This window comes from Heloderma suspectum, chromosome 15 (assembly GCF_057233095.1).
Source record: "Heloderma suspectum isolate Gila_16-S chromosome 15, 16-S_ref, whole genome shotgun sequence".
NCBI lineage: Eukaryota > Metazoa > Chordata > Lepidosauria > Squamata > Helodermatidae > Heloderma > Heloderma suspectum.
Window position 1 is genome coordinate 2022817 of NC_139472.1, and position 15778 is coordinate 2038594.

The window sequence follows — 15778 nt, forward strand, 5'->3', positions numbered from 1 at the left end:
CTTACTGCGGTTTATTAAGTCTTGGGAGAGGAATTTTAAACTTTCAGGATGGGGAAGAAACTACAAAAGCCAGAAAACCACCAAACAGTTGGTGGTCAGGGGAAAAGGGGGTGGGGCCAGGGAAGGGCTGTGGCCTTCTGAGGAGCTCCAGAGGGCCAGATTTGGCCCCCAGGAGGATTGGATTTGGCTCCCGGGCCTGAGGTTCCACACCCCTGCGCTAGAATAATGTAGAAAAATGAGTTAAATGAGAGCCTCTTCTTTACCCAGGGGGTGGTTTAATGGTGTTCTTTCCTGTCTCCCTTGGCTCACCCAGGTTGGGGGAGGCCAGGAGGGGGCCGGGGGCCAAGTGGAGATCTTCTCTCTGAACCGTTCAGTGCCTCGGACGGTCAAGTCCTTCCCTGTGGCCTCCCAAGTCCTCTGTTCAGAATACATTCCTGAGAGGGCCGAGGAGGAAAAAATGGAAGACGCGCAGGTGGCCGCCGACCAGCCTTTTCTGGCACAGCCCGTCATCTGCCTCGGCCTACAGGATGGCAGGTGAGGAAGTGTGGTGTGTCTCTGCGTGTGTGTCGTTGTGTAGTTGTGTGCACAAATTACTGTTAAATGTCCTTTTGCCCTAAAACAGGTGCTGACTTTTCCTTAGAGCTCAGGGGTACTGAGCCTCAGATCTGGGGTCCTAACTCGGCCCTCCAGAGTTCCCCAGAAGGCCACACACCCTTTCTCCCAAACACTGATGGTTTGCTGGTTTCCTGGCTTTTGTGTGTTTCCCCCCATTCTAAAAGGTTGAAATGCCTCTCCTAAGGCTCAGTGACTGGCAGGAAGCGCTTTGAGCTACAGTATGCTGATTTTTTGGTATTTTTGGCCCCAACCCTTTGCCTTTGGCCCCGCCCACCGCTGGGATGCGGCCCCTGAGAGTGTCTCCAAAATGGAATTTGGCCCTTGGGCTGAAAGAGTTTCAACACCCCCATTGTAGGTAATTCCCATTTTTAATTTATGGGTAATGGCCCATTTATCTTACCTCTTCAATAGAATTGGTCTCAACTCTGTCTACTTGATTTTTGACGTTCTTATTTTGAATGTACAATGGAGCATTTTGAGCTAGTGTGATATGTGTGATTGAAGTGCTTTCCCGTTAAAGATGCAAGTAAAAACCACTTTCCTGCTAAAGAGGCAAGTATGCAGCACTTTCCTGCCAAAGAGGCAAGCTGTACTCTCTCCCTGCTCCAGAGCCTTGCTCACTAATTTCAGATGTGCTGGTTTCACTTGCACAGAGGGAGGTTTGGGAGTGGGGCGGCAGTCTGTGTGTGCTCAGAGGCACTGTCCTATCTACTGATCTTGGGTACTGAAAGCAAGTTTCACGGGTTAGAGACTTAAACCCCTAATTTGCCACTAGGGGTCACCCATTCTATTCTAGTGTTGCTGGTATTCTAGTTTTGTTCACTTTTCTCCCTGTGCTTTTAATGCTGTGCATCTCTGACACATGCATTTTTCTTCCCCAGCATCCTGGTTTATGGAAGCGTGGACACCGGGACACAGTGTTTGCTGTCGGGCAAAAGCCCTGGACTTCAGCCGGTTCTCTGCTTGAAGCACAGTCCTGATTACCTCTTTGCCGGCCTGCAGAATGGAGCCGTCGCCGCTTACCCAAGGAGCAATGGTGAGCCTTGGCCGCTGCGGAGAAGTGGAGAGCAGAGCCTTGACTCAGTCCTTTCTCACTGGTGCTTTTTCTCCCCATAGATCTTGAACTCTCCCAGGGGCGGGGCGGGGTGGGGGAGGGCTTTTCTCTCTCGTGGGTTCTCCGAGTGCCTGCTAGGAACATGGGAAGCTGTCTTCTCCTGCGTCACACATCAAGCCCAGTACTGTCGACACTGACTGGCAGCGGCAAGGGCTGTATGAGAATTTAATTTCAGTTTGCAAATCAGTCAAAAATGCCCCATTCGCAATCCTGAATGCAAACACAAATGGGGGCATCGGTTACCCAAAACCATTCGTGGATTCCCGAACTTGTGTTCAAAATGTGTGCAAAATCTGCACTCGACAAATGCAAAGCTTTCCCAAAATGCGCAACTTCCTCAAAATGCACAACTGTTCCTATTCGAACAAACCAAAAAACAGGGTGCAAAAGGAGAACAGGAGCAAGCCACACCGAGCTTTGAAGTAAAGTTGGAGAATTTCAGCGCACTTGAGCATCCCTGTTTCTCCCATCCCTAGCGGTGGCTCTCCAAAGTTTCAGGCGGGATTTTTCTCCCAGTCTACTTGGAGATATTGGGGATTGAAGCTGGGGGCCTTCTGTGTACAAAGCAGGGGCTCTGCTACTGAGCTAGACCCCCCCCCCATTTGAACATAGGTTTTAACGGCAGCCCCCTCTCTGCCTTGCAAAGCCCTGAAACATCCTAGCAGAATTTCATGGCGGTGTGATGTTTGGTAGCAGCATCAAACTTTAGAAGCCAAGTGTTGCATCGATCAGCTTTCCGTTTCAAAACTGTATCTGTTGGGGGATGCATTTGCAAACAACAACAACGCCAAATACAAAACCCAACAAACTAGGAACCTAGGGAGTTGTCTTGTAGCAGTTTAGGGAGGGGACGTAGCTTGGTAGTAGAGCACATACTTCGCTTGCGGAAGGTCCCCGGTTCGATCCCCGGCAGCATCTCCAAGTAGGGAAAGAAAAACTCCTGCCTGAAACCCTGGAGAGCTGCTGCCAGTCAGTGTCGACAATACTGGGCTAGATGGACCAAGTATCTGACCCCAGTATAAGGCCCCCTCTGATATTCTTGTTGATCCACCAACGCTGGTACTGTCTACCCTGACTGGTAGTAGGTTTCTGGGTTCCCAGGTACAGAACGGCCTTTTTCTTCCCTGCTACCTGATCCTTCTACCCCGAGCTGCCAGTGATCGAATGTGGAACCTTCCACATGTGAGGCATGCGCTCCAGCCCAGGATGATGGCTCCTCTCTGAATTCAGTGATTGCAATGAGGTTTTGGAGATATTTGACCTTATTATGTCTTGTGTCTTACACCTTGCATTCCCCCTCCCCTAATGGTTTTCTAAATCCAGTGGCATCCATAACTGGAAGTATTGCAAAAGAAACTACACATGCTTGAGGTTCCACCCTTGCTTGTCCCCGCCCCCCAAGTCCTTTTCTTTTCTGTTCTCAATACAGCTACTGGTATGTGTTGGCCATGATTCAGGGAAATTTCAAGAGAGCCCTACGAAAGCTTCCTGACTGCCCCTACTCCAAGAAATCCACCTAAGTCAGCCTCCCCCAGCCTGTTATTTATTTATTCATTCATTCATTCATTCATTCATTCATTCATTCATTTCATTTCTATACCGCCCAACAGCCGAAGCTGTCTGGGCGGCTCACAAAAATTAAAACCAAACAACACACAATAAAACAATTTAAAATATATAGAACATTAAAACCACAATATAACAATACAACCACAATAAAACCTAGCAGCAGTGCAGGAGTTTAAAATACAGATTTAAAACAGCAAAGCTAAAAATTTAGAAAGCTAAAATGCCTGGGAAAATAAAAAGGTCTTCACCTGGAGCCGAAAGGGATACAATGTAGGTGCCAGGCGAACCTCACTAGGGAGCTCATTCCAGAGCCGGGGTGCCACAGCAGAAAAAGCCCTCCTCCTAGTAGCCACCTGCCTCACTTCCTTTGCCAGGGGCTAATGGAGGAGGGCCACTGATGATGATCTTAAGGTCCGGGCAGGCACATATGGGAGGAGGCGATCCTTCAGGTAACCTGGCCCCAAGCCATTAAGGGCTTTGAATGTTAACACCAGCACTTTGAATCGGGCCCGGAAATGGACTGGCAGCCAGTGCAGCTGGAAAAGTACTGGCGTAATATGAGCTCGCAGGCCAGTCCCTGTTAACAATCTTGCTGCCCTAGTTTGGACCAGCTGAAGTTTCCGGACCGTTTTCAAAGGCAGCCCCACATATAACACATTGCAGTAATCCAGACGAGAAGTTATCAGAGCATGGATAACTGTAGCTAGGCTATCTCTGTCCAGATAAGGGCGTAGTTGGTATACCAGCCTAAGCTGATAAAAAGTGCTCCGTGCCACTGAGTTCACCTGTGCCTCAAGTGACTGTTCTGGATCCAAGAGCACCCCCAAACTACGAACCTGATCCTTTAGGGGGAGTGCAACCCCCTCCAGAACAGGTTGAACATCACCTAGCCGGGCAGATGAACCACCCACTAACAGTACCTCCATCTTGTCTGGATTGAGTTTCAGTTTATTGGCCCTCATCCAGTCCGTTCCTGTGCCCAGGCACTGATTCAGAACAGCCACTGTCTCACCTGGTTTTGATGAGAAAGAGAGGTAGAGCTGGGTGTCATCCGCATATTGATGGCACCTCAGCCCACACCTCCGGATAACCTCCCCCAGCGGTTTCATGTAGATGTTAAACAGCATGGGGGATAAAATAGAGCCCTGTGGAACCCCATGGCACAATTGCCACGGCACAGAGCAATAATCCCCCAGCACCACCTTCTGGAATCGGCCATCCAAGTAGGAGCGGAACCACTGTAGTGCAGTGCCTCCAACTCCCAACCCAGACAACCTATACAGAAGGATACCATGGTCGATGGTATCGAAAGCCACTGAGAGGTCCAGGAGAATCAACAGGGTCGCACTCCCCCTGTCCCTCTCCCGGCAGAGGTCATCCCACAGGGCGACCAAGGCAGTTTCCGTTCCAAAACCAGGCCTGAAGCCTGATTGAAATGGATCTAGATAATCCGTTTCATTCAACAGTGCCTGGAGCTGTCCTGCAACCACCCGCTCAAGCACCTTGCCCAGGAAGGGGATGTTGGCCACTGTCCTATAATTGTTAATATCCTCTGGGTCCAGGTTAGGCTTTTTCAGGAGTGGTCTAATTACCGCCTCTTTTAAACCTCTGTTACCCTCTAGATGTATTAGACTACAACTCCCGTAATCCCACATCCAGCAGAACAAAGGACCCTCATTGGGGTCAGCTCAATTCAATTCCAGGAGACATGTGGGCTTCACAAATGTCACCTGTGTCACCTGAGCATACATGCGTGTGTGTGTGTGTGTGAGGTAGGAGGGTCCCCTTTGGTTCGGTCCGTGCCCACAGTTACTTCTGCTTGCCAGACCCTGACTTTGGGATTGTGGGACTTCTTGTCCAACACATCTGGAGGGAAGCAGGTTGGGGAAGTCTGGCCTAAATAATGAAATGGCTTTGTGTGTTCCTCACTCTCTGAGGTTCCCCTAGAGGGGAAGGTTTCATCCACCCTTTGTTTTCAAATGCCTTTAATTAATTTAAAATCTATTTTAATTTCCTGCTTGTTGCAGCTGGGGAAGAAGAGGGGTGGGGGGAAAATTGCTTTCCATACCTTCTTCTCCCCCCCCCAAAAAACCACCACTTCATGCTAATTGGCTTTCAAAATGCAGTGCCTGGATTGCAGGTCCCGAGACAGAAACCCCAATTTGAAAGCTCTATAATTTCCTATTGATCGGCTGTCAGTTCTCTCTGGCAGCAGGGACAGCGGCCGTTTTACTGCCACTGAAGCCTGTCGGCTGTGCTTTAATTCGCCTTCCCCTGTAAATTTTGGATGAACAAAAAGACCCTCGTTCGGGTCAGCTTGATTCAATTTCGGGCGACGTGTCGGACATCACAAACATGTACCAATGTTATCTGAGCGTACCAGCGCCTGCCTGTGTGCGCACGTGCGTGTATTGTGAGGTTACGTGTGTGGAAATGGTTACTCCTGTTTGCCAGATGCTTGCAAGTGGCCTTGATTTCTATTCTCAAGTTCAAGTGAGGTTGTGGCAGGGGGGTTTTCCGTTTAAGTGACGTGTTTATCTCCCTGTTCTGAGACTGGAAAGGGCCCAGAAGAGAGAGCCACTCAGAAAAAGGGTGACCCCACAGGACCAAGGGGGTGGGGCACTTTCCTGTAAGCAGTGGGCGCTTTTCAGCTTAGACAAAAAGTGACCAAAAGGGGACATGATGAAAGTTCATTACATTCTGTATTGATTGAAGGGAGCAGATAGAGAGAAGTGTTTCTTCCTCTATCACAATGCTAAAAATGGGCATAGTAGGAAACTGCCATATACCAAGTTTGCTTGCTTGAGAGGCAGAGATCCATGGAGCAAGGAGGCTGTGGCATCTCCTGCTCCTCACCACCACCATTATCTGGGCCAGAGCGAGAGGCAGGGGAACATGCAGTATGCAGTGGGGAAGAGGAGGAGCAACTCCACAGGGCTCTTGTCAGTGGGCCCCTGCTGGGGTGTGGGCCTTGGCATGTGCCTGGTCATGCCACCCCTTGACACCGCCCCTGTGGTGTTTGATCCCCTCCCTGTTCACGCTTCCCTTTTTCTTCTTGGATGGGGTGGAGTTCGTTCCTGTTCCTAACCAGGCATGCATTAATCTCTTGTTTCTTCCTCCCCTCCTCAGTTCTCCATAACATTTTTACCCTGTGATTTGTCTCCCTCCTTCTCCACGTTCCATTAACCACCCACAATCTGCGACTCGTTGCCCCGTGTTCCGGGGTTATAAACGGATGTTTAAGTAGAGATTCCAAACTCCACTTGGCACTGCGTGGCTTTTTATTAATTAGCTTTTGATAAGCTGTTTATAGCTTTTAATTAAAGTGTGTGTGTCAGGGGGGCGGGGGGAGGCGAAGCGAAGTGTCGGGGGGCGGGGGGAGGAGAGAGAGGCCCCTATCTCCCCAGCAGATGTGGGCGCAGTTAAGCTGCCGCTCACATCTGTGAGGGGCAAGGTTGACGCAAACGCTATTGTGGAAAGATCTCTGTTGGTGGTGCACCTGGATTGTGCTAGCAGCAAAAGCTGGTTTTTCCTCCACTTCTTTTAAAAAAAGAGAAATTAGACAGGAAAATGTTTTGACGTTTTACATGTTGTTCAAAGCATTCTATGGGTATAATCCAATGTTAAGTCCTTCTTAGAATAGACCCATTGAAATGAATGGGACTTAAGTTAGTCATGACTAACTTCAGTCCCATTCATTTCGATGGGTCTGCTCTAAGTAGGACTTATTTTGAGTTTTACGCTATGTTTTGGGGTGAGACCAAAATATTGATCAATCTCCTGGAATGCAAAAAAGGCCAGGGGGAACCGCAGTGGGTTCAAATGAGTTTGGATTTCTATGAATCCGACACATGGATTCTGCCGTGGACCAGGTTTTTCCGAATCACACAGATTCCATGAACTTGCAGACCAGTTTTTTTTAAACATATTTTTGTATGAGTGTTGCCGGAAACTACACTAACGTATGCCATTTGTTTCCAGAATAAGACACAGCATTCTACACACCTCTGAGCTCTCTTCAAGCTCTGCTGTGTAGCAATTTAGTTTTTGTGTGCTCTGCTCATTGATTGTGGGCTGAGCTAAGAAAAACATGCAAAATGTTACATGTCCCTGAAAGTTCCGTTAATTGCGACAGACTTTTCTGAAGTGGGGGGAAATCTGAATCTGTCAATGAGCAGATGGTGGAATGAAAGACACCTGACAACCCATGAAACAGAGACGGAACGGATTTAACAAAATCCATACATCCCTGGTGAACCACCCCTGGTCTAATGAATAATAAAAGATGTGTCACATGCTAAGATCACCCTGGACAAGAGTAGTGACGTGCAAGTTCACTCTAGTGTTGCAAAAAGTACCACACTGGAAAATGCCACGAGAACGCCATTAAATGCCCTGTGTGTTTTCCTTGTCACGCCCTTCTTCACTGATCATGTGGGAGCTGCAGCATGCTAACCGTTGCCAGTCCTCCGCCTCCTTGCATCTAGGCCCTTCGCAGTTGAGCCAGTGACTCCTGGTTAGTGTTTCGAGTTCAAACTTCTGTTTACTGACTTCTGCTTTTCAGACCTTTGTGGCGTGCCGGGCAGGGTCCCGCCAGCTTTCTTTTCGCGGCCTGTGCTAAGTGGGCGTCACTTGCTGGCAGAGCACAGGGGAATCCTGGGGGTGGGAGAGATCAGCCCCTTCCTGCAGCGGCTTTTTTGCAGGGGACTTTGGCTCCATGAAAGTGGGAGTGAGTTAAGCCTCTTCCGCCTCGGACGAGGGGGAAGGGCTGAATGCGTGCACCTTATTTCCCTAAGGCCTCCTGTGCCCATCTGCCTGCATTCCAATATCCCAATTGCTGCTTTGCTTTTAAAGCAGTCATAGGGGGTGGGTTGTAGAAAAGAGCCTGCATGTATCTGCTTCTCCTTGATAACATGCAGGGTGAATGCTGCCCATAAGGGAAGGGCTTTCGCTTCATGGCAGAACTGCTTTCCAGGCAGGAGGTCCCAGGTTCGATCCCTGGCATCTCCCAGGCAGGAGCTGGTAAAGAACCTAGGCAGCATCAAGGGAAGAAATCAAGGGAGGCTGAAAGCTCCAATACACAGGAGCCAAGGAGGAAAGTCTCCCCGTTTTGATCCCCACTCTCAACGCATGGTCAGGGCTGGCATCAAGGGTCGGCATGGCCAGGCACCTGCCCAGGGCCCACACCCCAGCAGGGGCCCAGTGACAAGAGTCCCCTGGAGTTGCTCCTCCTTTACCACATTGCAACCCTGCTCCTGCCTCTCGCCCTGGCCCAGGCCATGGCGGCGGTGAGAAGGAGGAGCAGGAGATGCCGCGGCCTCCTTGCTCCCTGGCTCTCTGCCTGCCAAGCAAGTGGGCGGGCAAGCGGCGGCCATGATGAGGAAGAGGGGGAGGAGCAAGAGCAGCTGGTGACCATGGTGATGAGAAGGTGGATTCCCTGCGGAGGGGGCCCTGGAGGGTGTGCTGCCCGAGGGCCCTCAAAACCTGGAGCTGGCCCTGCTGGGAGCCAATCTTGGCTGTTGAGGTGGAGTTGACTTGGGTGCTTCACCTGCCTGTCTTAGTGGTGGTCCAAAGTCATGGGTGGTCTCTGACCCAGGGACTGGCCAGGCTCACGTCTGCCCAGCTTCAGCGATATCGGGCCTTTTTTTTGCTCCATCTCCTGTCCTTCTTGCCCTAAATTTGCAATTACGATGCTGCCCAAAATAGAACATAAGAATATTGGAAGCTGCCCTAGACCGAGTCCGACCCATCTAACCCCCCGTTGTTGGCACTGACTGGCGGCAGTGGCTCTCTGGGGTTTCGGGGAGGAGTTTCTCCTTCCCTCCCCGGATGCGCCAGGGATCAGACCTGGGACCGGCTGCATGCGAAGCAGGGGCTCCGCCGCTGAGCCGTGGCTGCTCCAGTGTTAGCGCTGCGTCTGTCCGGAGCAGTCACGCCCAGCGAAGAAAGTTTGGGTGTCTGTGTGTGGGAATGCTAGGAACGGAAGGGAGCCGTTGGGCGCATGACTGGCCGTGCTGCCAGAACGTCTGTGCGTCGGGCCCGGCTGACCCTGCTCCCGGCCTCGGCGGGGATGGCTGCCAGCCTGCTAATGAGGAGAAGCTAATTGTCCCCCTGCGGCGCCATGTGGCAGCGTGGCCGAGGGAGCTCTGGCTTTGCCTCTCTGCCCCAAGCGCCGTGGCTCGGGTACGTCTGTTCCAGCTCTCCCTTTAGCTTTTTTGAGCCCTTCGGGGACCGGGCGGTCTTTTCTGCAGGGATTTTCAGGTGCTGGAGCGTCCAAATGCAAAGGAAGGCGCAGTTGCCCATATGCTGAACCAGCCGTACGATGTTTTTGATCCTCTGCCGCAGCCCCCGCCAGCCTGGCGGCCTCAACGCATACTAGACTACAACACCTGTCTTCCCCCAGCCAGCAGGGCCATTGACATTGCTCTCTCACCTGTTGTCCTGATGTGGCCATTGGCCATGCTGGCTGGGAATGATGGGGGTTGCAGTCCCAACACATTGGGAGGGCATCTGGGGAACCTCCCCAGGGGGCAAGATTTGGCCCCCGGGTGGGCAGGATTTGGCCCATAAGCCTGAGGTTCTGTGCCCTTGTTTTCTAGGAATTTAGGAAGAAGCCTTATCACTGGCCAGGCTAGTTATCCAGCTAGCCTGGTATTGATGAGCAGGGAAGGACTTTCCCATTGCTTGCGGCCCGATTTTCTTTTTTTAACTAGAGTTGCTGGGATTTAACCTGGGACCTTTGGCAGGCAAAGGAGGGGATCTGCCCCTGTGCCACGGCCCCTCCTCACACTCTCTATGCTACCAGGCCAAACCGAGCCAGCGTCTGACTTCCACGAAATCTGTTGCATTCGAGCGCCTCGTTGCTCTCCCCCCCCCCAACCCGCCACAACGTAGACCTAGATTTCCGGTGCTGTTATGCCTCCTGCCCCCCTTCTGGCAGGTGTGTGTATCTAATTCTGTGTTCCCCCCTTTTCCTCACTCCAGGGAGGCTCTGGGACCTGGAAGCTGAGCCCACCTGCCTGACGGTGGGGCTGGCACCAGTGCGGACCCTGCTGACCTTGGAAGATGCCCTGTGGGCCAGTTGCGGCAACCAAGTCACCGTCTTCGATGCTGCTAGCCTGAAGGCACAGGTAGGCACGATTCTGATTGCATGGTTAGACCGCTGCAGTGCGCTTTAGGAGGGTCTGCCCTTGCGTTCCGTTCTAGTGCAGCATGCTGCAGCTGGGATGCTTGGTGGAGCACCCAGCTGTATACATATTGCCAGGTCTGGAGCCAAGGATAGGCATGGTTGGGCATCTGCTGAGGGCCCACACCCCAGCAGGGGCCCACTGACAAGAGCCCCCTGGACTTGCTTCTCCTCTTCCCCCTTGCAACCAGCTTGTTCACCTGCCTCTTGCTCTGGCCCAGGAGATGGAGGTGGTGAGAGGGAGGAGCAGGAGATGCCTCGTCCTGCTTGCTCCCTGGCTCCTTGCCTGTCTAGCAAGCAAGTGCGAGCCATGATGAGGAAGAGGAGGAAGAGGAGCAAGAGCAGCTGGTGACTGTGGTGGTGAGAAGGCAGACTCCTGGAGGGAGGGGACCTTGCCCCAGGGCCCTCCAAAACCTGGAGCTGGTATAGCATATCACTCCTGCGTTAAAGCATTGCACTGGCTGCCTATTCACCACCAAGCCAAGTTCAAGGTTCTGCTGTTGATATACAAAGCCCTAAATAAGTCAGGACCAGAATATCGAGCAGGCTGCCTTCCCCTATATACGCTCAGCTGACCCCTGAGATCTTCTAAGGAAGCCTTCTTGGTCATTCTGCAGCTAATACAATGTTGCCAGCTCATAGCTTGTAAGTGGGGCTTTCTTGGTGGTGGTACCCACCCTCTGCAACATTCCCTCCACTGTACTTGGAGAGGCAGAAAGCATGGCAAGCTTCAGTTGCCTCTTGAAAACATACTCCTTTACCCCAGCATTCCCCTATTACGACACTGCCCTGTTTTATTGTTGTCTTTGCTGTAATTTTTTTTGATTATTCATTATTTTATGTTTTATATTGTAATATATGTGCATTTGACTGTGAATTGCTTAGAGAAAGAAAATATCCAGAATATTACAAAAAGTTAAAAAAATTAGACATAAATCAAGAAAATGACAAAATTCGGAACTAACAAAATAAATGTATGATGCAATTCGCAGATACTAATTTTATAGAAGCGTCCGTTAAGCTAACCAAAAATGAAACATACAAGGCTAAAATCAAGAGTTTAAAAGATCATTTTTCGCTGATACAACATGTTTCATATACCTAATGAAATCTGGTGTGAACTGGACATAATGCCCTTAGGAAAGTGGTGATCCTTTTCAAGACCTTTATGTTGTTGTAAAACCGGAAGTCCATCTTCTGGCAAACTGACCTTACTTTGGTTCTCATTTTGCCTCATACATGCATATTTCTGTGCATTTTTGCTTATGATACACTTTTCTGGGCAAGCAACCTTTCCTCATATAATGCATTTGTAGTGTTATTTTCACAAATACACACATTTTTGTATGCATTTTTTTGACATGAAAACTCACAAAATTCAGAGAAGTGCGGATTTTGAAGGATAACTGAATTTTGCTTCGTGCAGTGGTTTGAAAGTGTGAATTTAGTTACATTCACGTGATAATGCGAAGTGAAGCGTTTTCTCCCCCATCCTTAGGACTGAGCGAGAGAGATCAGTGCTCACTGGACTGACCACTGTGTGGTGCTGTTATGGCACGCAAACAAACCCCAGTGACAGAATTGTACAGAATTGGGCATTTGTTGGGCTTCCACCAAAGAACTAACTTACTTCCTTCCTTCCTTCCTTCCTTCCTTCCTTCCTTCCTTCCCTCCCTCCCTCCCTCCCTCCTTCCTTCCTTCCTTCCTTCCTTCCTTCCTTCCTTCCTTCCTTCTCTAGGCTCCCTTTTTGTAACAGAATCAGCAACTAGGAGTGTGTGCATACAAGCAAAACTTGAGTTCTTCAAAGTTCTCCGAATTCCACCTAGAAGCTGGTTCTCTGTCATGTCCATATCAGTTTGTGATCTTTGTTTTTTCTCTCTCTTGGCACAAAGTTTTGTGCATATTTTTGTACGCATTTTTCCAAATGTACACATCAATTGTGTGCATCTTTGAAATGTATGCATTCTTCTCCCATTGCTTAATGCGTGTTCTGCGCATTTTTCAGAAGTGTGAATTTTTTAATGTGCATTTTTCAAACGTGCGCATGCCATCGAAAGCATTGTTGGGGGGTGTGTCACATCGCAAGCTTGGAAATTTACAGACATTGACTGCAGATTGCGTTTGAGTCTGTGTTTGGTCTGGAAGGGGTGTGCCGGGTAAATCCTGATCAAAAATGAACTGAACTGAATTTCTCATACATCCCTTTCAGCAACCACCCCAGAGGAGTGTGTGCACACATGCTGTTCTTTGCAAATTCCTCAGTTCACAGGCCCTGCACCTTCCTCCCTGCCTGAGCATCGCCTCTCTATTATTCATGAGGTGAACATGCTGATCACAGTGAGGTTGGCTGAGCTGTGCCAGCGTGTGACTTCAGAGGTCAGTTGCTGGATTGTAAAACTAAGCCGAACTGAACTTTATGTTGGTGCAGCTATGCCGCTGTCATTGTATTGGAGGCACAATGCAATGGAGGCTATTGCCACAGAGGCTATTGCCACTTGCTGGCTCAGATTTAAACTCCGGAGGGGGGGCGTTGTCCTTTAGCCTCAAGGGGTCCGTCTGTAAAATGGGAATAATTCCCACTTGTACCGCGAGGCAGCCAGGAGGGACACAGTGAAAGGGATGCTTTAGTGTGGCATGTTTTTAAGGCAGAGGTGTCAAACTTTTTTTAGCCTGTGGGCTGAATTGAATTTCGGAGAAGTTCTCGGCTGCATTCCAGTGTTGGATGGGGCCAAGAGCAAGGGAGGCGTGGCCAAAGGCAAGAGGGGGCGGGGTGAAAACACCAGCAGTGCCAGCATGTTTTTGCTTAAAGCTCTTACTGCCTGGAGCTTTAGGAGATGAGCCCTGGATATCGAAGGGACTGCCTATCTCTCTATGAACTTGCCTGTTTATTAAGATCTGCAGGCGAGTACCTTTTAAGGATGCCATTACCCTCAGAGGCCTGGTTCTCAGGCATGCATGAAAGGGCTTTCTCCTGTGTCCTCCCGCCCAAGTGTGCTCCCTCAAGAACTACAATTGGCCCCCTTTCTCTTGGCCTTCAGAAACAGTGTGAAGATGCATCTTATTAATTTAGCCTTTTAAAATTAATTTTAATTTTAGCTGGCTGAACATCAGGAAAAACGTCCTGACTGTCAGAGCAATGCAACAATGGAAACAGTTCCCTAGAGAGGTGGTGGGCTCGCCCACACTGGGGCCATTCAAGATGAGGCTGGACAGCCACCTGTCAGGGATGCTCTGACTTGGATTCCTGCACTGAGCAGAGGGTTGGACTCGATGGCCTCGTAGGCCCCTTCTAGCCCTACTACTATTCTATGATTCTATGAAAATGTATAGTTTTGATTTTATTACTGGTGTTTTTTTTTTCTGCTGTTGTTACTTTTATCGTTTTAAGGTATTATTGTGTTAAATCATTGCACACTGCCTTGATGGGTTTTCAGCAGAGAAAGTGGTATGTGAACGCGAGTAATAACTGGGAAGAAATTGTGCAGAAGCCAGGAAACCACCAAATGCTTCACAGCTGGGGAAAGGGGGTGGGGGGCGCCATCATTGGGGAACCCTGGTGGGGGGGGTATGAGCATCACATGACAGCAGCTTCGTAACATGTACAAGCATGGATGCATGAGATGCTGCGGGCCGGCACTCCTCCTGTGCGCGACGAACCAGCGCCAAGTTTCCCTGTTGCTTGCAGGCAGGGGTCTGTGTTTTGCTAAGGAGGGCAGCATCTTTAGGAGTGGGTGGGGGCCCCCGTAGCAAAGCGGGCCTTCTCCGTGCTCGGAGATGGCCTGACCTAGATTTCTCTCTGCCCACCATGCAGCCGACCTCCAACTCGTTATTTCACCAGGCAATCGTAGCCCAATCTTCCACTTGAAGTTGCCACCGGGGGATCTGATTTGCCTGGGGCTTTTTAGGAGCAAATGGCTCCCGCTTGCTTTTCCTGAATGGCGCTGTTCTTTGTTCTTGTGAGCCCGCATGTCGTCAAAAGTGATGACTCTGCATTTTTTTTCCTGCTGACTCAGTCCCCCGAGAAGTTGGCCTTGTTCTTTACGCCCATTAGCTTTGGGGGAGCATTTAGGGTCATAGGGACTTTTAAGAGCTAGGATCAGCAGAGAGGAAAGCAGATTTTTTTAAAAAATTGCGTACATTGGGGCTAGTCTGGGCCTTCTATTTCTATTATTTATTTCCAGTATTTATATACCGCTCCATATCTAGAACAGATTTTGGAGCGGTGAACATGAGAAATAAAACAGTGAAAGAATAAAAAGATGAAAACACCAGATTAAAATTATACTTGTTTAAAAACACAACGCTATTATTTATTTGCAATATTTATATTGTATTGCATTGTGCGGGGAACTTGGGGTTGTTGACGGGGAAGGAATCTGTAATGTAAGACCTGAACTTTTGGGGGGCTGCTCATTGGCTGTTTGAGCATCACACTGCTCAATCAGAGGGTCCTCAGGAATGCAGTTTTCAGAATCCTAGATTTGCACTTCATGGTTGAGTGAGGACTTGAACCCGGGTCTCCCAGTCCAGCACTCTAACCATTACACCACAGTGGCCTCACTGCCTTTCCCCTGACCACTGATGGTTGAAATGCCTCCCCGAAGGTTTACCGGCAGAGCTTGAAGCGAAAATGTGCTGGTATTTCTGTCCCCGCCCCTTCTTCCTTTGGCCACGCCCAATGCCGGAATGCGGCCCCCAGAAGCGCCTCTGAGATGGAATTTGGCCCTTGGTCTGAAAGAGTTTGGGCGCTCTCTGCAAGAGCACATGGCACAGGTGCCCCCTCCCTTGTGTGCTTCTTGCATCAGCGGCCCAGATGACATGGAGGAGGCCGGAGGAGCACAGGCAACCACGGCAGTCTTCCCATCCGAGGCGATGCGCCATCCACATTTAAGGCCGTGGCTGCTTCCTGCTGCCTGGGATTCAGCTGGATGCCTGGCCGCTTGCGCCACGTGCAAATGGTGCTTTTCAGGACTGCACAAAGAGCAGGCCAGCGGAATGCAGAGCCTGCTGGGGTTGACTGGTTTCTTCTGTTTATTTATTTAAAGTATTTTTTGCCTGCTCCTTGGCCAAAAAATGGCTCCCGGAGCTGCTGACAGATGATCTGTGAAAAGAAGATGGTCCCGGTCCGCGGGCTCACAGTCTAAAAAGACACAACACACAAGGAAAAGGGGATGGGGAGGAAAGAGGAAAAATTTAAGTCACCTTCCAGCTGGGCTGGTGGAGTGGCTCTGCTTTTCCCTGCCATCTCCCCCAGTGCAGCCTGCTGGGATGGCTGCTGGTGACATCCGGCCAGA

The 15778-nt window shown here is 50.1% G+C and overlaps 1 protein-coding gene across 1 annotated transcript in view; it reads left to right on the plus strand.

The window, feature by feature from the left end:
* Positions 1 to 15778, plus strand: part of ARHGEF10L (Rho guanine nucleotide exchange factor 10 like) — a 109336-nt gene that overhangs the window by 70074 nt on the left and 23484 nt on the right. Inside the window, exons 23-25 of the mRNA XM_084822337.1 lie at positions 314 to 534; positions 1497 to 1651; positions 10283 to 10428. Coding sequence (XP_084678463.1) covers positions 314 to 534; positions 1497 to 1651; positions 10283 to 10428 — 522 coding nt within the window. The remainder of the gene's footprint in view (positions 1 to 313; positions 535 to 1496; positions 1652 to 10282; positions 10429 to 15778) is intronic.